The sequence below is a fragment of the Fukomys damarensis genome, unplaced genomic scaffold (assembly GCF_012274545.1).
Source record: "Fukomys damarensis isolate Sample0158 unplaced genomic scaffold, DMR_v1.0_HiC HiC_scaffold_6, whole genome shotgun sequence".
Lineage (NCBI taxonomy): Eukaryota > Metazoa > Chordata > Mammalia > Rodentia > Bathyergidae > Fukomys > Fukomys damarensis.
The window spans coordinates 6,974,959-7,002,333 of NW_022900918.1; the positions used below are offsets into that span (position 1 = coordinate 6,974,959).

General features: G+C 32.8%; 1 protein-coding gene across 2 annotated transcripts in view; it reads right to left on the bottom strand.

The window, feature by feature from the left end:
• Klhl1 (kelch like family member 1) overlaps positions 1-27,375 on the bottom strand; it is a 369,118-nt gene that overhangs the window by 12,521 nt on the left and 329,222 nt on the right. For both annotated transcript variants that reach the window (XM_033760918.1, XM_010610816.2), the window contains exons 8-9: positions 24,167-24,329; positions 8,172-8,384 (exon numbers count right to left, since the gene is read on the bottom strand). In XM_033760918.1, the coding sequence (XP_033616809.1) occupies positions 8,172-8,384; positions 24,167-24,329 (376 nt within the window). The remainder of the gene's footprint in view (positions 1-8,171; positions 8,385-24,166; positions 24,330-27,375) is intronic.

Sequence of the window (27,375 nt, forward strand, 5' to 3'; positions counted from 1 at the left end):
TACTTTTTAGGCATACAATACAGTCACATTCATCATTGAAATATTGTACCCTTACATGATTTATCTTGGTTCTTATTGTTTTCCCAATACCCCTTCCCTCCTTTCACCCGCTGTACCCTGCCCTATTTACAAAGACTTTGTCCCTTCACCCCTCCACCCTTCCCTATTTACAAAGACTTTATTCCATTTTTTTCCTTTCTCATATTTTTTTCTTTTCCCTTCCTTCCTTTCCCCCACCCTTCCCACTAATTTCTAATGTTACAGCTAACCTGTACTTTGGACATAAGCACACATTGGTTGAAATATTTCTCTTTATAGGTTTGATTTACTAATTTTTAAAAATATGTTCATCTATGTGATAGCTTGGCTAATATTTTTCTCTTTTTCTTCTTGTATGTTTTTAAAGATGCAATATTCTATACATATGTTTATTTCAACTAAAAATTCAAGTAATGTTACAAATTCCATTATTATAATGTGCATAAAATATAGTATTATCTTCCACATTTTCTCTTCATGTAAATACTTTTTCCTTTTCCTTTTACTCTTGTTAATTACCAAGTATTTTATGGTAAATATTTTCAAAGGAAATAAGCTGTACTTATTTTTAATGTTTTCTGTTATTTGTTTTCTATTTTATGAATTAATTTTATCAATGTTATTTCACTCTTAGTTTTGTTGGGTTTCATTTATTCTAACTTTTGCATCTTCATAAGACTCAAAATAACACTTTGCTTTCAACAAACACTCTGTTGGTTAAATTATATGACTGGGACTATAAATTTTATTCTAAGAATTTATATAAATTTTACTCTAAGCATTTTTCCACAGTGTTTGTTATATCTAGTCTTACTATTGGTTCAAAACTTTATTTTTTTGATTTATCTTGTTATTTCTTGCTTAGACCTGTGCTGTTTAAATGCAAATATTTGAAATTAATATTAATATTACTATTTGGTAAAAAAAGTCTGAAAATTTTCAGACTTTTATAATCTGTTTATGCTTACCCTGTGCTCAAACCATTGTAAGATTTGATAAAAATCCCATATCTGTCTAAAATTATTACCTAGACATTTAACTATTACAGCACAATTACATCAATTTTTTAATACAGTTGTATGTACACAACTAAGTCAAAGAGGTAAAATCTTCATTTGAAGCATATTATCTTTTTAAAAACTTTTTTGAATTTCTCTTAGGAGTCAATCAGATAAAAAAAACCTATATGGAATTCGCTCATTTTTTTAACAACTTATTTACTGTGCCTGGTCTTTGCACTACTATAGATCTGTACAGCTTGTCTGCCTTCACACACCCAAATAAAATTGCCTTGCAAATGATTTATTCAGTATGATGGCTAGCAAGGCCTTGCGTTTGTTGGTATCGAAATAACAGTGCCACCTGACAAAAGGTATAGGGCTGCACTTTAGCACCTGCAGAATGTCTTCCATAAAGGCTGCTGACAGGAGTCAGGCTAGCAGACTTAAATCCTTTCCTGGGACTGTCTCAAGATGCAGTACCCAATGACACTTCTGCAATGCAAATGAAATGCAAGCAGAGGCTTAATGAAGCACTGTTGTATATGTTTGTCTACTTTGAATCCTCTCCTCTGGAAACTCCTCATTTTGGACTCTACTCACCATTGGGGAAATCTAAGTCACACGAACAGTGCAGCAGAGCAGAACTAAAGTTCTCTAGTGAACATCTAACCTGAATTCTCAGGTGACAGCTAGTCTTGTCAGTGCTGGAAGAATATTATCTAGAATATTTACACTTTAACCCCAGATAACAGGAGCATGAATCAATATCAGGTGTAATAGAACAACCCAGAAGAAATCACTCAAAACAGAGAATCACTATAGAAAAATAAAACTATTTTTAAATCACTAAGATTCTACAATTTTAAAATGTAATAATAAAGACTAAAGAAAAGAAGCTCAGAAATAAACATGTTTGCCTTAAAAGAAGTGTATAATATGTGCAACTAATGAAAATACAATGAGAAAATGTTTATAAAAATAAGATAAGCAAATGCATTGTGTATAAAGTTTAAAATAAAAAGCCTAGTTTTACTGGACCTAACCAATATTTAGAAATACCATAAGTTCTGGTAGAATTTAATTCCGGGGGGCCCAATCACTTAGATACTCCACCTTTATGAATACATATTTTTAAACACTTAATATATAGTATACTTCTGACAGTCTGAATGTAAATGAAAAGATATAGATAAAGAAATTACAAAGTTTTCAAAAGTCAATATTTGCTTAGAAACGTATCTGAAATCATACACAAAAGCCATAAAGGAAGACACTATTTTACATACATAAACTTGGGCGATATATAACTCATGAAAATGTTTTCTTTTAGGAACTTTTTCCTAATTTTCTATGTAATTTACAAAATCACTTTCTACTTTTAAATTAAGTAAACAAAAACTTAAATGATTTAAAGATCATCCTGAAAATATTCAAAATAAACTTTCTTAAGTTTTAATTTATCCTTCCTACAAACATGCTTTGTTCCAAATTTATTACTCATCATAAGATATCACAGGATATGGAAGGCATGTTCCCCACTGTAATTCAACTGCAGGAGTTCTGTTAACTAGGGTCATGTGTGAAGATATGGTTTCAAGGTGCGAGTGAATTTCAGCCCTAGGAAAGAAACAAGTTGGGAAAGTTTAGAAAGAAACGTTCTCTTCAATATGCTAAGTGTAAACCAAGCATGGTGATGCTTGACTGTAATCCCAGCACTTGAGAGACTGCGCAAAGCCAGCCTGCCCTACATAGAGAATGCAAGACTGGCTTGAACTACATATAGCTAGACCTTGTCTCAAAAACAACAAAGCAACAACAACAACAACAGTAACAACAACAAAATGACAAACAGTATACTTAGTGTTTCCAGATGCGATGTTGTTTATGTGGGATTATTTTGTTGTTGTTTTTGTTTTCTTTGGTACCAGGGATTGAACTCAGGTCCTTGTGCTTGTGAGGCAGGCATAGTGCCACCAAACTAAATTCCTGGCCCTCGTTTATATGTTTAATGTTTATTTTTAATATATACTTATTTCAATGTGTTTTTTCCTAATCCACATCAATACTTATTTTAAAAACATAATGAACACAAAAGATTGCAAAACAAGTTCAAGTAGTAGATTTCCACTCCCTTTTCCAATATTCCTTGTCAATTTTTATATGCAAGATTTTAAATGTCAATTGATGTCATCTTTTCTACAAAGATAAATGAAGAAAAGTATGTTTCGAATGAGGTCATATGTTATTACATCCATTTTTCAAGGCAGAGGAGAGAAAAACAGAGAGAAACGAAGGAATACATTAACAGATCTTGATATCCTTCAGATGCAGTTATGTAGTAGAGCTTTAAAAATTTCTTTAAAATATTGTCAATCAGAAGAATAAGCAGGATACTGAGGAGATCTGAATGTAAGTTAAGGCTCACCTTTTCAAAGAAATGTCTGTTCCTTCCACACTAAACCTTGGATTATATAATCATTTCCTCTGGTACTTGGCAGAAAAATCTGTGAGTTCTAATTATGCATATTTTATTATACTGACGGAACATTGAAATGAATTTTGCAGTTTGATATTAGGATAGATATCCTTCCATATATTTAGGGCATAATGTATTCCTTTTTTTTTTCACATTCACCTGTCCACAGAACTCTTCTATAGAAGTTTTACTTCAAAGTAGAAAGATAAATAGCCATAGTGCCAGAATTCTTAACAGAATTCTCAAGGACAGCAGGTTAATCTGTCACTCTGTCTCTGGATTTCCACGTATGACTGTTCCTTGCTTCATAATCCATTAAGAAACATGTCTAACTGTGTATTCAGATTCAATATACGGATAGCTGTAATGTCAGTTAACAATTATTGAATCACTTATAAAATAAAACCATTAAATATTTAGATTATTAAAGAATCCCTCCCTTTTGAATACTCATTGAACAGAAATTTAAGCATAATTTATTAGCAATGAAATAATAAATATGAATCCACAATAAAAGAAAAAATGTAACAAATGGGTGCTTTTTATACTATCTTCATGCAGCTAGCTCCAGAAGCAAGACCTTGAGATGGAGAAGAAAAACAAGGAAAAGAAGAAAAGAAGGAAGAGGAAGAGGACGGGAGACATATAAGTGGAGAGAGAGGAGTATGGTAGATTAACTAATGACAACTTGGAATGCACAGATAAACTGAGTAAGCCTGGTTCTGGGTGTGGAAAACCCTCATGAAGATTGCTGCCAAAATGATATAGTTGAATGGGAGGAATAATTGAATGCTGCTGGTTTTCCCAAAGAAGCTGGTTTTTGGTGATGTTTCTTGAAAGGAGCTTTGGCTCCTGTCTTCCTTCAGGAGAGTGTCAACTCCTTCACTTTTGATGTTGCTTCCTGGCTCCAGTGTGGATCCCTCAGCTGTCCGGTACAGATCCTTCACCCTGCCTGCTCAGACTTTCGAGCTTCCACCACGGATCTTTGCGCCTTTCTGGTTCAGATCCTTGATTTGGACTTCAGTGAGACTGGCCATGGGCTCCAGGCCTTCCGCTGGACTTGTGCAGGACATTGGCCCAGGATCCAGGCCTGCAGCTGGATTCTTTGGGTCTCTAGCATGAAGACAGATCTCTTGCATGCCTCTGCATTTGTCTTTTTTGTGTGAATATTTTAAAATAATCCTATAAATTGTGTCCTGTATTAAATCTATTCCCTTGCAAATCTAGTCTATAAAAAGATAACATATTATAAAAATGAAAAAATCATCTATGTAACACTGTTTCAAAGTCCAGAAATTATTGTTCTATAGAAAATGTAGAGATTAGAGTTAATATATTCACATTGAGGTAAGATAATCATCAATAATTTCCCCCATTAAGTTTATTGGTACATTTACAGCAAACAATACAGTTACATTTATCATCGGGATCTTGTACCTTTACATGATGTGTCTTGGGTCTTGATTTTTCCCTGTACACCTTCTTCCCTTCACTCTCTTATCCCCTCCCTATTTACAAAGACTTTCTTTCCATTTTTCCTTTTTTCACATTTTTTCTTTTCCCTTATTTCCTTTCCCCTCTCCTTCCCACTTACCCTTTGGTTTTTTTCTTCCTATTTCTCATTATCAATTATTCTATTTCAATGTTATTTACACTTTTAGTTTTTCACACCAGAGAAACTATTCAGTACTTACTCTACTGTGTCCTATTGATTTCACTTGAGTATAGCCTCAATGTGCACCCATTTAGCTATAAATGTTTCTAGTTTCTCATTCTTTATGGCAGAGTAGCACTACATTTTATAGAAAAACCACATTTTCTTTATCCAGTCTCCAGTTGAAGGTCATTTGTCTTCTTTCCATGTTTTAGCAATTACAAACTGTACCTATATAGACATGGGTGAACATATATCACTGCGGTATGATTTTTTTTATTCTTTTAGAAAGATACCCAGCAGAGGGATGGCTGGGTCAAACAGGACCTCTAATCCTATTTCTTTGAGGTATCTCCATAATGATTTCCAAAGTGGTTGCACCAGTCTGCACTCCCACCAAGGGGTTGCTTTCTCCCCACATCCCTGCCAGCATTTGTCATTGGTTGACTACTCGATAGCACCATTATTTCTGGAGTAAGGTTGAATCTCCATGTTGTTTTCACCTCTATCTCTCAAATGACCACTAATGTTGAACATTTTTTCATATATTCATTTACTGTTTTTACAGAAACACTAAACTTACTGGAAAGTATATTAGGTAGAACTCACGAAGACACTGCCATAGCTGTTTGCCTATTTTAAATGGTAAGTATGACTCACATTTTATATCCAAAATAGTTCTGCAGTAGTGCGAGTATGTATATTTACTTATTGACTTTCTGCATGTGAAAATGTCAATATAAAAATGTTGTAGAAAGTGTAAGAAGGCTATTAATCTGACAGGTAGTATACATTAAGAAAAGAGTCATAATATTACTTTGTGCTTCTGCATTACTTAAGCTGTGGATGGATACCCACTGCACTCCTATAACTTAAAATAGCTATGCTTATTTAAGTCTAAATTTGCATCATAAATGTACTCCTAGATAGAATTATTTGCTCCTCTGCTCATAACAACATTTCAATACATTATACAGTAAAGTTAGAGAAGAAAATGTGGATGAAATATCATTTCATTAGCTGCATTTATGTAATATATTCAAGGTAAAAATAGGAACTTCATCATATTCCCTTTGTATTTTCCAAAGGATTTAGCAGAAAAGAATATGACTGAATAACTGTCAGACTATTTCTATTTTCTACAGTAAATTATTGCACATCTGTGCAATATAATAGCATACATGTAATTATTTGGACTCCAATCACTGTTCTCACCATAAAACTATAGATTATAAAAGAAGTAAGTAAGGGAGATAAGGGAAATATTTACAGGGAGATAATGCCCTGCTCTAAGTCTATATAACCATAAAGCTAAAGTCTATTTCACAGAGTAGGAATATTGGTAAATATTTCTTCTCTATAGTACCTGGACAGTGGCTTAAATATGAATATAATCTGTTTATCAAAAAGTATCTTTTACTAAAATATTTCTTTTACTAACTATAGTACTTATAAGCATTAGTATAAAGGATGTGATTTTAAAAATTATCATGCATCACTGGTACTCACCAGCAAACAACCTTTTGTGCTTTTCTCATTTGCACTTTTGGAAACAGTCACGAAACCATCATGATGTTTTCTGTGGTTATGTATTAGTCAGTTTTCCTATCACTGGGACACAATACCCAGAACCCACAATTTAAGGGAGAGGAGGCTGAGTTAGGTGCATTTTTAGGGATTCAGTCCATGACTGAGTTGTTCCAAGGAAGAAACATCATGGAGGAAGGGTGTAGAAAAATGTAGAAGGTTAGTTCATGGTGGTTGGAAAGCAGAGCTGTGGAACAGCTGCAGCGAGAAAGGGGCGAGAGACCATCTATGATACCCCACGTAAGGCCATCATGTCCTACCCAGGATGCTCCAGCAATCCAGTGGGGTGGGTCCAATGCCAATTAAGTTGACCTTATGCCTAAATGTCACAGACTACATGGTTGGTTGATTTTTGCAGTATGAGCAGAGAATTGTATTTCTTGCCAGTGGAATCTTTAGGAACCAGTGAAAATTTTCCTACTTCCTAGTATTTTTCCCTTTGACATAGAGTCCAACAGTGCTCAATATTGTAGCATATATGGAGCACCAGAGGGTTAGCGTCATGGTCATGTAGAACGGATAAAGAAGACAAGAATCATGATATTAAACTGCTGAGAGCTCTGAAAATATTTGCTACTGTATAAGTACTTATGCTATTCCAATTAACTTTAATATTCCCTATTTTCATTTCTCCATAGATCAGCTGTGTCCATACGTATCACCAAAATTCTTACTAAAGATTCTCAAAGCTTTACTGCACACTGTATAACAGTCCTAAGTGATACATAAGCTTTAAAATTCTGCAACAGTAAGGGTCTGCCTTTTTGGACTAATCCTGAAATCACAGCATTAACTTACTCTAGCCTCCATATACATGATCCTTTCTAGGAAAATCTAAGAAATAACTGTTTCCTCCACATACTGAAAGTATGAAAATATACACTAAAGTCTACTATAAATTCAAATAGGCCTTTACATTTAACAATATTCCATAAAACAAATAAATCAATAATTCACCTTTTGGAGTTAAAACTGTTAGTAAAATAAACAAAACAATAAATAAAGTATGCAATATTTTAAAAATAATGAACAAACACTCATGTTCAGTGAATTACTTTAAACTTTGTTTTAATCAGTTGTTTACAAATACATCAAAGATAAAATTTAAATTTACTCAATCAACTTGTTAAAAATATTGTATGATTCAAAAAGAAGGAAGGACAGAAGGGAAGAAAGAAAGGAAGTAGAGAGGGAAAGGAAGAAAAAAATAAAGAAATCCCAAAACTGTTTATGGGTGCATGTGTGTAGGATGTATGTGTGAGAGAGAGAAAACCAGAATCACAAAGAGAGATAAAAAAAGTAGTCCTGGGAAATGCATGCGTTTTTCTTACATCACATAGTGCTTGCAATCATTTGAATTGGGAATCAACGCCACGGACAGTCTCCTGCACTGCCACAGTGACTGCAGCCTTACCTTTCTACATAATCCAGAAGCCTAGAACAGTGATTCGAAGCAGGAGCATCATGACCGCCTACTGCATAAAGGAAACCATCACAAGTGGCCACTCCAACGCCGCCTCTCCTTTTACACATTGGAGCACACATGTTCCACTTATTTGTGTGAGGATCGTAGTACTCCATTGAACTCAAACATGAACTTCCATCACGACCTCCAACTGAATACAGTCTAAAATCAATAGGAAAACATGATGCAATGTCATAGTCTGGATGACAAAACAATAGAAAAATCATTTAAAAACACATTTCACAATGTGAATCTCAAAATGTTAGAAATATAATTACCTTATGTGGAAATTTAGTTACAGACATTCTATAAATTATTACACTTTTCTGGAATTCCAGTTGCTCTAATATACAGGATATTAGATGAAATTAAATGAGTATAATTTTTATTTTATTTTATTTATTTCACAAAATAAAATTTAAGTTGTTGATTACAAAAAACTAAGATATTTATATATGAATATTATGCATACTGAGGCATGGCTAGTAAAATGTGGAATACGATGTAAGAAACTGATCATAATACAAACAGATTATTTTACTTGCTTATCAGCATTTGATTTGGAAGTGTATAAATCTTAAATGTTCCTTGTTTTCTGTCCTTATATTTTATGACACTGAATAAGTGGAATAACCTAAATGAGTACTATCCTAACAAGTTTCCTTGATGTCTTTACTATAGCTAAAGACAAGTCTCAAAAGGATGTAGGGTGATTAACTAGAGCCAAGATTTAATATTTTAATTTTCACTATTTATTTCTATTAGTGAGATATGTGACAGAAACCCAGGAAAATGAATTCTACCTCATACCTGGTACTTAAATAATTAGAAATACATTATTTAATCTTAGTAAAATAGTTTTTGTGTTTCATAGCACACATAAAATTTTCAGTCCACTAAAGCAAACTGCTGTTTATTTACTGTAATTTCAAATGCCTAAAACCTACCATGTGCTATCCAAAATTTAGTAATATATGTATGAACAGAACAGGAAAAAAACTTGCATTCGATTTTCCAGATGCAGGATTAAATATGATGAATAAACACATATATTATAAACTACCATGGAAGGTATTAAATACTACAAAGCTCAGAAACAAGTTCAGAATGCAACTGTGGGAAAAAATATTACGATTACAATTTTAACAAATAACTAGGAAAGACATCACTGAGAAGGTGAAGATTGCACAAAAACTTGAAGATGGCTGTAGTGATTGGAGAGAAGTTCAGGAATACCTAATTCTAGAGGGAAAGAATTCCAGACTAGCTAACAAGTGAGTGCAAAGTTTGAGGATCAGAAAGGAAAACAGAGGCTGAAAGTGACTGAGAGTTCCCATCTGGGCTTAAAGTTGAGATTTCAGGGTGAATAGCAACTGATACAAGTTTGTATTCACTCCTCTCCTTAAAGAAAATATATAATATGTCTATTATAATGAGAATAGATGTTGTGGAAATTCTGCACTACTCTGGATATTATCTTTCAGGTATTGATAAATCAACTTTATTCTACATTTTCAGTTTCAAAATAAATGTACAAGAATAAGTATTATTTAGCATATGAAAGTATTCAGGTCTTAGACTTACAATTTTATTATCTAATATCTTTCAATGATTGTAGAATATGGTATCTAAACTGATTTCAAATCTAGGGGACTTTTGAAAAATCTATTTAAGTTTCTCATAATGGCTGGCATGATAAAATGTTTCTGATTGCCCAAGCGTCCCTTTGTGAAAGTCATGCCTCTTCACTTGGTACCTAACAAGTTGTCTGCTGACACTTGCTCTTCAAATATATTTAAATTAACTAATAGGGGCATTTTAAAGGGCAAGTATTGGACTAGAATTTTGCAACAACACTAGAAGTTAAATAACTAGTCACTCAGAAGTTTTTATCACCCCAAAAACTTCATGAAATCTGAAACTTGATTGTTTCATATAAAGATACAACTCAATAGAACTGCCCTATAATATTGAAATATTGTTAGCATAGAACTAAATATTTTTGGGTAGATATTACTTGAATACCTTCATGTGAGTGCATATACAATTATTTCACACTTTTGCTATTGTTTTAAAGAAAACGTTGACTTTAAAATGCTCTTTTTATTCATATACATTAAACTGATAAAATATACTGTGTGTGTGTGTGTGTGTGTGTGTGTGTGTGTGTGTGTGTGTGTGTTTTGGTACAGGGGATAGAACTTGAGTCCTTGCGCTTGCGAAGCAGGCCACTGAACCACTGAGCTAAATCCCTGGCCCCGTAAGTTATATTATTTAGTTATCTGAACTGAGCATTTCTGACAGTAGATAATAAAAAGATCACAGCAATAACATATAACATTTATTTTTTATTACTTATAAAATGATTATACATCTGTAATAATTATATCTTATACATCTATCAATTGATATATAGATGTACACATGCCAAAATTGTATGAAATCAATACTGTTTGATCTATGGTAGACTTAACCATGTACAAATGGAAAGTCTGAGTAGATATATATCTATTTTAGAATAAAGCTAATAGGTAGTTATATTTAGACTTTGGAGACTGGAAAAATACTGAAAATCTCCAAATAAAGACAAACAGGACTAGAAGGCTTCATCGCTAAGTTCTTGCACATATCTAGAGGAATTAATGTCAGTCCCGCTAAACTCTTCTAAAAATTGAAAAGGTAGAAATAGCTTTAAGCATATTTTTTTTAAGTAAGCATCAGTCAAATATCAAAGTCATAGGCATAACAAGAAAACAGAGACCGATATTCCTGACAAATAACAATGCAAAAATCCACAACATATTAGTAACAAACTTATTTGAGTGGCACATTTAAAGGTTTATACACCATGATGAAATATGACATATACCTGTGTCTCAAAGATGGTTCAACACACAAAAATCAATTTATATGATACATATACCACAGTAACACAATAAAGGATAGATTTGCATAGTCAGATCCACAGTAAAAAATGCATATCATGGGCCAGGGGTTTAGCTCAATGGTTCTGCTGCCAACCTCGCAAATGCAAGGACTGGAGTTAGATCCCTGGTATAAACAAACAAACAAAAAATGCATATCACAAAATTGAGTGCATTTTCATAATGAAAATTCTCAACAAACTAGAAATAGAAATAATTAAGAAAAATTAATTAGGTTGTTATTTAATAAACCAAATTATTCAATGAAAAAAACTCAACATTGAGTAAGAATGAGTTAATAAATAGTCCACATTTTTTCTATCTCAGAATATAAAAAGAATACATAATATCTAACCATCCTTATTTATAAAAGTTAAATATTGAGCCTATTAATGTTTTAAGCTAATATCATATGTACTAACATATACTTTAGGTGAAAATAAAATGTTCCTGCAAAGTTCACAGGTTACAGTATCACTGAACTTTTAGCATATTTACACTTTATGAATTTTGCTCTGATAAAATCTAGTAACTCAAGGTTTATATATATATATATATATATAAGAAATTTCTATATTTCATTGAAAATGAGATAATGTTTAATGTTTCTTTTTATAAATTAATTCTAAATATATACTAGTTGTCATTTTACAATTTAGCAATTAATACCTAAATTATGTTATCAATATTTTCTATCATGTGGTATATGATGTGTCCTTTTCATATATTTTAAAGGATTATATGTTATACAGATTAATAATGTAATGATTTAATTTTTAAATATAATGTGAAATATTGATTATTTCGTGAAGACTTAAGAGAGAGGAAAATCTACACTGGGTTTTTCTCAAGAAAGTACTTTTAAAAAGAAATTAGAAAATGGGGTATGTTTTGTAAAAAATATAGCAGTGTCCTTATGGACTGTTATATGGATTCATTATTTAAACAAGTAGATGTATTTATGGACCTGAAAAAATTAATTTTTGTACCTTACAACTATTCATAATCTACTTATTTTTGAACAAAATTAGTTCATTGACTAGGATCTAGAAGGTTAAAATAAATAACATTCACAACTATTATTGTAGCTATTCCTAAAATTAATTATAACCAAAGAATAAAAAAACAATCTATTCTTTGCTGAGTGCTACAGTATGCACACAAACTTTCACAAACAATTATTAAAAATTATCAACTCAAAGCTCCTTTTAAACTTTATACTCATGGCTTAGACTGATTTCTTTCACAAAGAGGACAAGTTAGATGTTGAAACACTGAAGAGCAGAGAAGAATCTGGGGCTGGAAGTAAATGAGTTGACAACACAGAAAGTGACAGATGACAGTTTTGCATCAAAAAGGATTCACGACTTTTAAAGTTAGAGTTAAAAATGAGTAGGAAAAAGAAGTAAGGGGCAAGCATTACATACAGGGAATGAATTATGTGTAAAGACAAAGGGCGGAAGAGGCCACAGCAGGTGATGAATAAAAAGTGGCAGATGTGTTGTTCCAATGGAAGAGGTGGTAGTGAAGGGCAAGGGAGAAGAAATACAGTTTGGAGGGAGAAAATATAAGGCGGAGAATGAAAGGTGTTCGTGCCAACCAACGGAGTTGGGGTTTCATTCTGAAGCAATGAAGAAAGGACTAAAAATGTTTTTGGGTGTCATCAGATTCATACAAAATTTGTCATGAATATTGAATACCATATTCTTTGTATGATAGGAGTTGGCAGAAGATCCAGAAACTTGACTGAGTTAAACAATGTAGAATTTTGCTGAGAATGGCAAGAATCTGAATCTTCCCTAGTATTTCCCTTAAGTATTTAATCTACACACATATGAGTTTTACATAATGTTTAGCAAGAAAAATCTGTGCCTTAGTAGATAATTATCAATTGCCTATTTTAGATTGTGTGACATGTAGTATAGTCTATGAAATAAACTCACCTTCATGAGGATATGGATTAAAATGTGCATGAAATTGGTTTCACATATGTTAACCACGTCATTTCTAGAGGATGTCCTTTTGTCAGTCTCCGTAAGTCTGAGATTTTTTCCTATTTCTAAATTATTTATGCTTGCTACAGTTTGGTAGATGGTGGAAGAACACAGTCTCTCCATTGCTGAAAAGTGACTTTATTACTTCCAAACAATAGATAACAGGAGCTTCAAGTTTGCATGGTGTTCTCTCCTTCTAAGTCCCACCACTGTTATGGGTGGAGGCTTTTCTGAGCAAGTACAAGTACTCAGTTTGCTTCAGACCTGAAAATACTCATCCATTCAAGAGGCTTCCAGAAACTTAGTCAAGGTGACATTATCTTTACTTATCTTTACTGAAAGACTCAATCTATCTTCTGCCCTCAAGGCTGACAGGGTGTCCTATCTTCTGATACTATTTGACTTAAAAATATCCTTAAAAAGATAGTGCGTATGAAAGTTACCAATTTTTCTTGCTTGAAAAATTTTCAGTAATGCTGAAACTTCAGGGACAAATTCTACGAAACTGCCTATCCTTGTATTCCAAGACAGAGTCCTAGGTGTCATGACCACAATTTACATAACAAGATGGAGGAAAATGGAAGACAGAGCACAACCTCCTCTTTAAGATAGTTTCTTCTATGTTGGAAAACTTGCTCCTCACATCCACTTTTCAAAGTTTAGAAATGTAGCAATACCTAACTGCCAAGATACTAGAAAAGGTACTCTTTATCTTAGGTGAACATATCTCTATCTCTCACTGAAAGCATTAAAATATTGATATATAAAAAGGTAACTGTATTGTCATGTAAAATGAGTAGATAGTATTAGGAGACAGATGTTCCAACCAAAGCAGAGATTCATCTGTAGAAGATTTTTAAAGAAAAAAGCACCTCTATGCTCAACACAAACAAGACTTTAACAAAAGGAAGAAAATAGTATCAATCGAGTGTCCTGGAAACAAAAGAAGGAGCACTTATTTTTAACTGGGAGGATTAAACATTGTTCAATGAAATAATAGAGATTAAGCTAGGTTTTGGATTGTGAGAAATATTAAAAATGAACTTATTCAGGTTTAGAAAGGAGCAAATCCTCACATATGTTCAGTATTTCTTGGCACAGTTATTCTCAAGGACAATACATTGATTTTTGTTGGTACTGACTTTACCACAGGGAGCCTAATTAGGTTAGCTACATTAGGTTAGAAGAGTGTTCAAATGTATTCAACGATCAGGTCCACATCGGAGAAGAATACGTAGTTGGATGGTGATTAGTGTCAGTGAATACATAGTCACAATTTTTAAAGAAAAATATGGAAGGAAATTCTAGGCAGAAAGATGAGTATAAGAAACAAAGCAAGTCAGGGATTTAGCTCAGTGGTTCCTCTGCCTGCCTTGCAAGCACAAGGTCCTGAGTTCAGTCCCCAGTACCACACAAAAAACAAACAGACAAACAAAAACCCAAAAAAAGCAAATGGACACTCAGCATTTTCAGGAAATCTGAACTATTCCATACGATGACAAGAAGGTAATGAGGATGAAAACTAGATAAAGAAGACATGGTTTAAATCCTTAAAGTCCCAATATGTTTTACTCCAGACTGAGGAGTTTGGAAGGGACTGTGCTCAAATAGGCAAACAAAAGGAATTATTTGCTCTTGCTATGCTGTATAATTCTAAGGTGTGATTTATCAAGTAATCCCTTTGTAGTAATTGAATACATCTAAGTAAGTGAACTACAGTTATAAAATTTGAATACTTTTATAGTTTATTTGACTGATTACAAGTTATTTTTCAGAGAGGATGCTAATAAAATTGTAATGCAGCCAGGTCAATGTCCTTTAAAAGTATTTATAGGTTTTTGTTTTTTTGTTTTTTTTGAGTCAGAGTCTCACTATGTAGTTGAGACTGACCTGAAACTCACCATGTAGGCCAGGCTGGTCTCAAACTCACAGCAATTCCGCTGGCTCAGCCTCCCAAGTGCTGGGATTACAGGTGTGCACCACCAGCAGTTTTACTCTGGCTATGTGTACTGGGCCTTTCTGCCCAATATTTTGTGCCCATTCTTTTTCATCATTCTCTACATTAATGTTCCTATCTTTTGTTTGCATTTCATATTTAATGCTTTGACCCAAATTATTCTTTCTCTTTGGAGCACTTCCCCACTTGCTGGAAATCTGATGTATCAGTAGAGTCTCAGTTAAACTTTCCTTCAGGTAGATAAAGTCTAAATATCCTGAGCTCAGTATCCACAAATGAAATTAAGAAAATGAGCTTTCCTTCTTTCTCTTTTCCTTTCTCTCTCTCTCTCTCTCTCTGTCTCTCTCTCTCTCTTACCTTTCTTTATCTTTCTTTCTTTCTTTCTTCTCTTTCTTAAATGTGTGAGTCAAATGTAGGTTAAAACTTCTATACTTTTGTTTGGCAGCTTTAGGAAAAAGAAGACCAAAATTTGAATATTAAAAGTAGCAGTCTTGGAAGGCACAGTACAAATAATGGGCCTTAAGCCTTGAGTACTAAGGTGCAGTACTTGATATAAGAACATGATAGAGAAAACAACAAACTCCTGTTCCTGTTCTTATGGTACTTTAGACAACATGTTCTCCTTACTGAATAGAAATTGCACAAATACTATTACTACAAATACTATTACTATAGATTTTGAGTAAGAGAATGAATCCACTTTGCTGTAAGGAAGTATGAAACACGGTTCTGTTGCTTTTGTTTTCTAGGTGTAGCACCACACATGAATTGAAATTCAGGTCTACTTGTAGGTATGTTCAGTGCTATGAGGCCTGCTTATAGATAGGTGCAGCTGTATGATATAATTTAAGGAGAAAAAAATGCTAGAAGGATTTTCTGGTGATGATGAGAAACTTGATAGAAACATCTACACCAAGGCAGCGATCAAATCAGAAACAACAGGAGCAGGAATTTAGCTCAGAGGTTCCACTGCCTGCCACGCAAGTGCAAGGTCCCAAGTTCCATCCCCAGTACCAAAAAAAAAAAAAATCCAAACAAATAGAAACACAGAAACAACAAGCAATGGTAACACATATATTGCTTGGGAGTCTGAAATTATGACCAACCATTGTGCCTCGAAGTCCTTGAAGTCATTCACTATTTAGTTGTTTTCTTTATTCACCAAAGTCTTTGGCTGTGCAACCCTAAGATAATAAATCTACCCCTTAGATTAATGTGTTTTATTGGAAAACTGACCAAAGTGTTTCCTGAAATCAACATACTTTTTTGCTTTTGAATCCATCAAAACACTGAACAATTTTAAGCCTTGAGGTAATTTACCATTTTCCCACAATAAATGGAAACTCAAATACCCTAAACATGAGAGTACTGCTCATTGTTTTTACTAAGCTTAATTGGAAAAATTATTCTAAAATAACATTCAGGGAAACAACAACAAGGTCAGAATGACACATTAGTGACATGTGAAAATACAACAGGACAAAAAATTACTGTCAGCAGAGGTGAGGAAAAAAATAAAACCTGTCAGAGGGTGATGTTGAAACATTTTCTGCTATGGGTCTGAAGTGAAAGGTCACTCTATAATGATTGTATTTGTGCCTAACATGGGAAAAACTGTAGGTATTAAGAAACACTCAACAAACTACAGAATTTTGAATCTATTAAATCACAGTCCAGGAGTGGAGGAAGATCTCCAAATATAAGCTGTACTATTTTGACTTAAGGGAAAAAGATACCTTGAAATTTGAAAAATAATTTACAAAAATTTCACACAAGATTAATTTTACTTAGTTAAATAATTTCTAAAGCAAAATTCTAAAATAATATTTATATTATAATTTACTTTTTGATATGAAGAATGATACTAATTTAAAACAAAATTCCTCAAGATATTATATATTCTACATAACCAAAGAACAACTTGAATGATGAGTTTATTCAAATGCTTAGAAAATTTAAAATGAGCACTAGAAAAAAATGGATCTATAATTCAGTAATAACATGTGAAAAATTGCTCCGAGATTCCTCATTAGATATTTTATGCTATTTGTTTCTGAGTAAGATTGGAGAATAAAAAGTAATATATTGAAATATTAGTTAGTGTGTTTACACAGTATCATTGCAAATTACAGGTACAATATTTTGGATAATCAAGGCACAAGAAGGCTCCATACCTCATGGGCAAATACTCTGTGTCAGTGAGACACATTTTCTTTCTAGAATTTGAAGAAATCTAATTGGTAAGAAAACAGTCACTCAACTTACATATATTTCTTTATATATTTGTGTGCTTACTAGAAAAAGACGCAAAATGCTACTATTTTCTCTATTGGAATTCTGAAAATTAACAAGCAGAAGAACTGCCATTACATCATTATTATAATTCTTAATATAAAAAAGTGTCTACAAGATAGATTTTTTCTTGAATTTAATAAAAAGCAATGTGAGATTTTATTGACATTTATTATTAATACATTTATTAATTTCAAATTAAATTATTTTAAGAAAAACATTGTTAGGTTTAAAGAAAAATAAATAATCTTGGAGGCAAAAAATATGGAAAGTGGAAAAATATATACATTCTCTATTGAGCAAAATGACAATATTAACATCACTGAAAATATTTTTATGACTTTCATTGAAAAAGACAACCAAATAAAATGAATATATTAAGAGGAGAAGGAAAAGTGGAATGCATTTATTTCATATTCAAGCAATTTTAAGACATTTCCTTTCAAAACAGGCAGATAAGAACAGATGAAAAATTAGCTTAATAATGTATTAATTCATTCTCCTGTCAATATCAGTACAGTATTTCTAGGAAACTAATGTAAGCCCAGTCCTAAGCACTTGTTATGTAGCACCTGAGAGACTGTCGGATTAATAGGGGTAGATAATTTGAACTGTTTTTTTATTCTTATGCATTAGCTTTCCAAAGTAGCAGTGATGATGAGATTCCAAGTTTTTCCCCAAAAATTGTAGTTAAAAGAAATCTTGCACAAATTTTTAGAGATATTATTTGATATTTAGTGTGGTATAAGTGTAAAGTTTAATAAGAAAGTCACAGAGCAGCGAAGAATGCTTAGTGAATACAAAAGGAACCTATATTGTCAGGTTACTGTCAGCTTTTCCTGTATACAATTCTATTCCAGCTTTCCATTCTTATCAAATTGAAATTCCATCTTATTCCAGAAAGAATGGTTATCATCAGGAAATCAAATAACAAATACCCGTAAGGCTGCAAGGAAAATGGAACACTTTATATTGCTTATGAGAATGTAAACTAGTGCAACTACTGTAAAGATCAGTACAAATATTACTCCAAAAAAACAAAACTAGAAATTCCATTGGACCCCGCACTGGCCTTCCAGGTATCTTCCCCCAAGATTAAAGAAATCATATTTCAGTGATATATGCATACTCATGTGTGTAGCAGCACAACTCACAATAGCTAAATTTTGGAAGTGGCCTCTATGTCCATTATCAGAAATAAAATGTAATATTTATACACAGTGGAGTACTCTGCCACTAAGAAGCAAATATTTGAGTCATATGTAGGAAAATAAATGCACATTGATACACTAATACGAAGTGAGGTAAATCAGGCTAAGAAATTCAAATCATAAATAATTGAAACAAAAAACTCAAAGATAGTTGCAGGAAAGGATGGGGAGGGAAGAGGAAGTAAAAAATATCATTAGGATGCATTATGTACATGTACCAAATTGCCATGATAATGTAATCACCACATGTAGTAAACAAGCACCAATAAAATTTTTAAAAGTAGGTATTGAATTGGATAAATAAATATTTAGTGAACTATTAAGAAAGAATAAACTATAAAGACAATTATATTATCTTTTATTAAATTTTCAGTTTCAGTGTATAATAAATGGAAGTAAGGGAAGTAGAAATTAATGAAGAGGAAAAGTAAGCAAAGCTTCTCTTTGCTCATTTGATTAAAATAAAAATAATCCTAAAAGTGACTCTAAACAAAAGCTAAAATGAGATGAAATTAGAACTAAAACTAGCATATATATAACAGGTTAGGAGGATGATAATAAAAAAGGAGTTTATGACAATCCAAAATCAAGAAATTGTGCTTTTTGATTTTAATGACAAATACAGCAGATATCTTCTAGGTTCTCTATTACTATTATGATGCTGTTGTGCTAAAATAAGATTCATATAATAATTAAAGTATGTCTTCAAGAGTTCTGCCTAACTTATCTTCCAGCAAGTTTAGTGTTTCTTTTTAAATATTTAGATCTTTAATCCACTTGTATTTTAGTTTAGTGTATGGTGAAAGATAAGGGCATAGTTTCAATCTTTGGAAAGTTGAAATCCAGTTCTCCCAACCCCATTTATTAAAGAGGCTATCTTTCCTCCAGTGAGGATGGTTGACTCCTTTGTCAAAGATGAGGTAGCTGAGTACATCTGGAGTTGGGTCTCTATCTTCCAATCTATTCCACTGGTCATCAGGTCTCTTTCTTTGCTGGTACAAGTGAAAGAAGTTAAAGCAATAAATATAGGAAAATAAGAAGTTAAACTGTCATTATTTGCTGACTATATGATACTCTATATTGAAGACCCCCCCAAAAAAAAGATTTCTACACTTAATTGACATTTTCAGCAGAGTAGCTGGATACAAGGTCAACACTAAAAAATCAATAGCTTCTTGTACAAAAATAACAGACTCACTGAGAGAGAAATTAGGGAAACAATTCCTTTTACAATAGCATCCAAAAAAAATGAAGTACCTAGGAATCAACCTAACAAAAGAAGCAAAGATATCTACACTGAAAACTACAGCAATCTGAAAAAAGAGATAGAAGTGGATATAAGAAAATGGAAAGATATCCCCTGCTCCTGGGTAGGAAGAATCAACATAGTGAAAATGGTCATACTACTAAAACTGCTATACAGATTCAATGCAATGTTGATTAAAATTACAACACTATATTTCACAGAACTAGAAAAAAAAATCCAAAAAATCATTTGGAAACGTAAGAGACCCAGAGTAGCAAAAGCCATTCTAGGCAACAGAGACATGGCAGTGAGTGCAAAAATATTTATTTACAGCAAGATGTTAAAGCAATTATTGGAGGTAGTTTTGTAAAACATAAGAACTTAATAATAAAGTTCAAATGAGGCAATGTAGATGCTAGCTAAGAGAATATATGAAATCAATAAATATAACAGAATATATAACATACTACATCTGTATCCATTAATGTCTATATATATGCATACATAGTGCCTTGATTCAATTTATATTTGTAAAATTATATATTGTAATGTATGTTTATATATGTCATAATCTATACAATATTAAAAATAACATAGAAAAACACATTATAAAAGGGGAAATCTAAAATTCAGGGAAGATTTAAATACAAAAAACATTACAGGAAAAAGCACATTGTCATTAATCTGCTCATAATACCCCCCACCTTGCTTCAAGCACACCTACTCTACCATTCTCATCCCTTTTGGAAGTAACAAGAAGTCTTCTTTTGTGACTGTTTTATAAGACATGATAAAAATAAAGTCAGCACTGCTATGCAGTGTCATCCGACAGAAACAGGATAATTGTAAACTGCATGTAATAAAGATAAGAACTAATAAAAATAAATTTTAAAAATATTTTGAGGTGTTTTATTCGCCATTTTTATTAGGTCTAACATCTTGCAACTTCCGGTTCTCCCACAGATTCAAAATGACTTTGAAATGTGAACATTTTGAATCCATTCACAAAGGAAGCCATAAAAATACAACTGAAAATACTCATGAAAACGGACATCTACAACTGCTTCAAAGAGTGGGAAGATGAGGAATAACCAAGTTCGAAGTGAGGAAGAGTATTTCAAAAAGGATTCTTTGCAATGTGTCTTTTACAGTAATAATTTTTATTTAAACATACACAGTATTGATACAGAATATTTTCTGATCTATGTATCAATCTGAATAACATAGAAACTACAATCTATAATTTTATATACATTGTAACCCTTAATGAAGTTTGAAGGAGCCTAATCCCTGTGAAAGCATAAACAAAAATAAACTATATCCCCTATCTCGTCTGATTGCCTAGAATTGCTTTTGCCATCCTAGGTCCCTTCATGTTCCAAATGAGTTTTTGTATTGTTTTCTCAAGGTCTGTGAAGTACGCTGCTGGGATTTCAATTGGGATTGCATTGAACCTATATAGCAGTTTTGGAAATATGGCCATTTTCACTATGTTGATTCTTCCTACCCACGATCAAGGGATGTTTTCCCATTTTCTGATATCCTCTTTCATCGCTTTTTTGAGTGCAATAGTTCTCAGAGTAGAAGTCTTTGATATACTTCATGAGGTTGATTCCTAGGTATTTCAATTTTATGGATGCTATTTTGAAAGGAATTGATCACCCCTTTTCTCTCTCAGTGAGTCTGTTTTTCATGTACAGAAAAGCTATTGATTTTTTGTGTTGACTTGTATCCAGCTACTTTACGGAATTTGTTTAAGTCTAGAAGACTTTTGGTGGAGTTCTTGGGGTCTTCTATATAGAGTATTACATGATTTTTAAATATAATGGAGTACTACTCAGCAGTAAAAAGTGATAAATTTGAGACATTTATGGCTAAATGAATACACATTGATGCTGTACTCTTAAGTGACATAAAGAATACACAAATGTGTAAATACTGCACAGTTTATTTGGTGTGAGAAACTGAAAATGTACCTATGGAGTAGAAGTTATAATAGATAATGTGTAATAGGAAGAAAAGGGACAAAGGGGAGGGGGAAATGGGAGGTGTAGGGGAAAAGAAAGAAGGGATTGGAATTAATATGAGAAAATAAAAAAATGGAAACAAAGTATTTGTAGATAAGGAAGGATGGAGGGTTTTAAGTAAGGCAGGGGTATGGGAAAAAAATAAGAACCAAGATAGATTATGTAAAGGTACAAATTTCCAACAATGAATGTCATTATATTGTGTATTTTAAATGTACCAATAAAATTAAGTTTAAAAAATAAGTTGCTACAAATACATTAATATGACATTCATGTGACAAAAATGTATACACTTAGGAGAAAGAGGAAGTCAGCAAGGTGTCGGGACAGATTTTCCAGCACCAGTCTCCCCACTGACACATCAGTCTAAATAATGAAAATAATCAGTTTAATCAAGGAGAAATAACACAACAGAAATACAAATAGAAATAGATTAGAAAAGAAATAGATTAGAGATTCCAGCACCTGGATTTTGCAAAAGAAAGAGAAGACACCTTGGAAGGAGTAGGGAAGATGTGTTACAACATCTATGTCACCCTTTCCCCATCAGCAAGCAGCAAAGCATGAAGAGAAGTATTATCGAGTAGGCAGACTCTCACTGCCACAGACTGCAGGTCTGTACCCGGGTCTCCAGGCCTGAATTGGAGCCAGGTAGACTGCAGACCTGCAGAGTTGCCAGGTGTGACAGTCTTCAGGCTTATCGCATTGGCAAGCCTCCTCCAGTGTTAATGAGATTGAGAAATGTGTATTCATACAGTGTTCCAAGATTTTTGGAGGATCACCTGGCAGTATCAAACTAACATGCATATTACTTTTTAGTCTAGGCAGTATATTTCTTAGTGTTTATACTGAGAAATGCTTTTGTGTCCATGAAATATACATACATTGATGTTCAAAGTCAGCTCTTTCCAATTGTGGAGAAGAAAAAAAAATTCATAAATTGAATTATTTAATAAAAATTATCAAACTATTTACATTTAGTTTAGTTTGTTTGCATTAATGGACTGCTCCATGGCTATAAAAATACTTTATTTATAATTGAGTTGAGAAGTTATTTGTTTTTTAACATTGTTCTATTCTAGTATCTGTATAGTTATACACATTCATATATATTAAGAAAAAATAGATTTTTAAAAGTCATTCAGTGTAACTAAGTTGGATAAACCCATCAATTTAATATTTATCTGATATAGTCACTCTAGTAAGCTAAGGATATAATGAATGAAGTAACCAAAATCCTGGCATTAATATATACACCAGTGGAAAGAAATATAATGCAATTTCCTAAGCAATTTTAAGAAGAGCGAGTAAACATCATTTGGAATAATGTGCACAGTGAAATATTTTCAATGAGACTGGCATTGATATTTCTCCATTTTGATAAATTCTGAGCTGAAATCTGAATGATGACTTGGACACAGGCACATAAATATAATTTGAATGGAAACTGCAACTCAGGGAAAGAAAAAGCACATTCAAAGTCACTTAGTTGGGTTAGGTTTTGGCATTTTTGGAGCGTAGATCTTGAAAAAGGCAATTTGCCTGATAGTAACCAAAACAAACAAACAAAAATAAATAAAAGTAAAAAATAAGAATGACTCTGTTTAATGGCTCCCTTTAAGTAGAGATTTGAACTGCAGTCTAATTGCAAAGAACTCCTTACACTTACTGCATATATAAAAGGATGGCTCTTAGAGCACTGACAAATGGACACAGGGAAAGGAGAAGTAGGGAGATCACACTAAAATAAAACCGTCAGTTGTCTGAGCAGGATGTGCTACCTTTGCTTAGAGCCACGAGTCTCATGAAAATGAAAAAGAGTGGTCCCTGCCACCCTGACCATCTGTTATGTGCTATATGCAGGCATTTTTGTTTGTCACCCTAAAACAAGTAATTGTTTAGGCCAAATATGAATAATGTTGAGTGGGAGAATGCCTGAGTGGTATCATAGGACTGGAGATGCTTGAACAGTGGAATAGATAGATAGAGATAGATAGATAGATAGATAGATAGATAGATAGATATAGATATAGATATATCATATATAGCATTCTATTGTCCAATTAGCCATGATTACTAAAATTTTCAAACAGCAGGAATTTAAAATAAATCTAGGAGTGTAGCCCAGTAGTAAAATAGTTGCCTAGTGTGCACATAGCTCTGAGTTTTAATCCAGTATCACAAAAATATCTTAAAATATTAAAATGTTATCTTTTTATCAACCCAGCCTACCATTATTTAAAAAAGAATATTTCAATTATCACCCCCTAAAAATAAAGAAAAATCTACTCACTTGCCATTCAATGCCGCTACGCCAACTGTGCTTCGAGCTATCGACATGCTGGCCACAAAAGTCCACTGCTGGCTCTGAGGATCCCACCTCTCCACTGTGTTCAGATAGCTCCAGCCATCATGGCCTCCCACGGCATAAATAGGCCCTTCAAGCACTGTCACACCTGAAACATTGGATGAGTTGACATTGTGCTTACAGTTATCAGTATCAGAGTGTATACTTAAAAACCAGTTAAGACAGTAGATCTCATGAATGTGTTCTTACCACAATAAAATAAAAATCAAATTTGAATATGTTGAATGCATTTCATTCACAATGATCTTGTGACCTTGCGCTTGCAAAGCAGATGCGGTGCCACCAAACTAAATCCCTGGCCCTCTCGTACCTGTACTTTTGAAAAAGATTTCTACAGTAAAGTTTAATTCCTCATTTTAATAAATGCTATATTAAATCAATGAAATATCAGTTTGAATATCAGAGGTCTATGTCCTGTGTTTTGCCGTCCCAATAATATCACAATAAAATTATCTATAATTTATGAAGTATGACATTGATCCTATTATTAATGGAAATTATTAAACAAAAGAAATTAAAAACAATAACATTAGTAGAGCAATTTAAATTATCAGTGGGAGAATAGAATACAACTTATTTTTTATTCTCCACTAAGTTCACTTCTTCAGAGATGACTTTTCCTTAATGCTGAACTGTTATTAAATGCTTGCGTCATGCATTATTATTAATTGAATTGATCTCTTTTTCTATGAAGTAATTCTACTGACTACCTATCTCCCCCAAAATAAAAATTCAATGTCTAATATTCAAGAACTCAGAAGTGCCCGTGATGTTACTTCACTTCCAAGGTGACAAATTTATGTTTATTGATAGAGACAGATTTCCTGGGTCAAAAGGAAAGATACTTTATTATTCATAGAAATGGTAGTAATCAAAGCATCACTAATTTTTGAAATGTTTCCTTTGGCTTTTTGCTGACTTCTCAATCTCCCGTTCTTACCGGATAAGCAACGTTCTCCCCTTGACTAGACTCTAGACAGCTTCCTCCTGCTAGTGCACTGAGCAAGTTATTTAACTGCCTTTGAGATGTAAGTCTTCTGAGTAAAGCAAATAACAAGGAACACAATGAGGGATAAATAGGTGGCCCTGGAAATAAATCTCTTTCAAATAGGAAGGGATTCAAGGGAACTCAGGTTAGAGGAGCGGGTGAGGAAATGGGGAAGTAAACATAATAAAGATACACCATGTATAGGAACCTAATAACCTCAGTGAATGTAAAAATTATAGTTCAGGAATATGAGATAAGATTAATAACATCAATGAAAATAATAATGGGAAAAGGAATTCAGAGGAAGAGGGAAGGAGATGGGATGGATGGCAAAGAGTATACAAATAAACCAAGATCTTTCATGTACGTGCACCCACTCTCCAAGATGATTGTAATCTGCATTACTGCAAACAAGCACTGATGTGACTTAAGACAACAAAAATTTGTACTAGCCTTACAAAATGAGACTACACTCAAGCATTTGGGAGGCATCCTTTTGAAATGCAGTCATCAAGGAATATAGTAAATACTCTATTTCCCATTCTCTCTGGGAGGGTGGAATCCTAACGTTAGCACCTTGCTCCAAATTATAAAAGTAGCTACAGATATGAAGATATGAAAAAGTTTACTTTTCTTCTAATGCCACGTAGAAAAGTTTATTTAGGACCAGCCTTACCACAGCTCTTACAAAGTACAGTTTTTATTTTATTTTACGTTAGCAGAGTTGAGTTAAGCCACATTCTTGCCCCCCATTTTTTTTTACTGGAATAGCATTCAGCAAAAGCTTTCTTGCCTACTTATTTACTTGGCATAATTTCTGTTATGAAGAAAGTCAAAAACAACCAGAATCTAGCCCTAGTGACAAGGAGAGAAAGCAAAGAAAAATGGCAAGAATTGGAGAGGAAATCAAGAAGGTTTTGGTTTATGGAAACCAAGAATTATAGAGTTTTTCTAGGAGGGAAGGATAACATTTCATTTTATATTTCTGACTGAGAACATGTTTCTACTCATTTTGGAAATCACAAAGAAATTTCTTCCTATATTTTTCTATAATAATACCCCATCAAATATAGCCAAGAACAAATAGCAGTGGCCTAACTTAAAATATGCAGAAATGTAAGACCAGGGAGAACTGTCTCCCTGCATCAATATGAAAAGTACTGTAACATCTGATGTATTTATTCAATAATTTTATCAATATTAACTAATTAATATTTTGTGTCAGGAATTAATCTTGGCATCAATGACATAGTGCTGAACAAAGTACTCAAAGTTCCTGCTCTTATTGAAATGCATGTATTAATCAATGTTTAGCCAAAATGGAATAAGTACATGATCCAAAATAAATACATCTGATTCACTTGCACTACACATTTACAATTTGATAAAGTAAAATGGAGCTGACAAGAACAAAAATGCACTCATGCACATATATAATTTATGAGTCCTATATTAAATATACTAATAACCAACTATGTAAATTAATGACTACTGTTCTTGATCAAAGTTTTTCTATAGAAGTATTTAAAATCAAAAGACATTCAATTTAGATCTTATTCATTGGTCAGCTAAAAAACCATAAGATATTTGAAAGGATAAAACAATTTAAAATTTGTAAGCAAAAAAATGAATAAATAAAATGTGTAAGTATATGCAAATGATATAAATATATCATATGGGATTTTCTAAGTGGCATATGCCACTACTCACACGCATCAACAAGTATCAAACAGATGAGGATGAAGAGTAAACATGGATCAAGTACATTCTTTACACCGAATAGGGCACATATGGATCAGATTAGCTATGTCTTTTCTCTTGATGGAATGATATTTATCCAAAAGGGTCACGTCATTGCCGTCTTTTAATATAATAAATTTGTATTTTTATTCTAACAGCAAAATGAAATCACTGAGAAAGATATAATTGCTATATTTTTTTTTCTGGTTGTTTTTAAAGTAAATGGATGAGTCAGGTCAGGTGGCAGCAGAGAGAAGATTAGAGGCCAATTGCATTTATCCAAAATTAGAAGTTGTTAGATTGAACTAGTAGGTTACAATGCACATGGAAAAAAATTTGAGATATATCCTGGAGTCCCTACAGTTGGTAATTGCTGATAGACTGCTTGCTTATATGAATCAAAAGG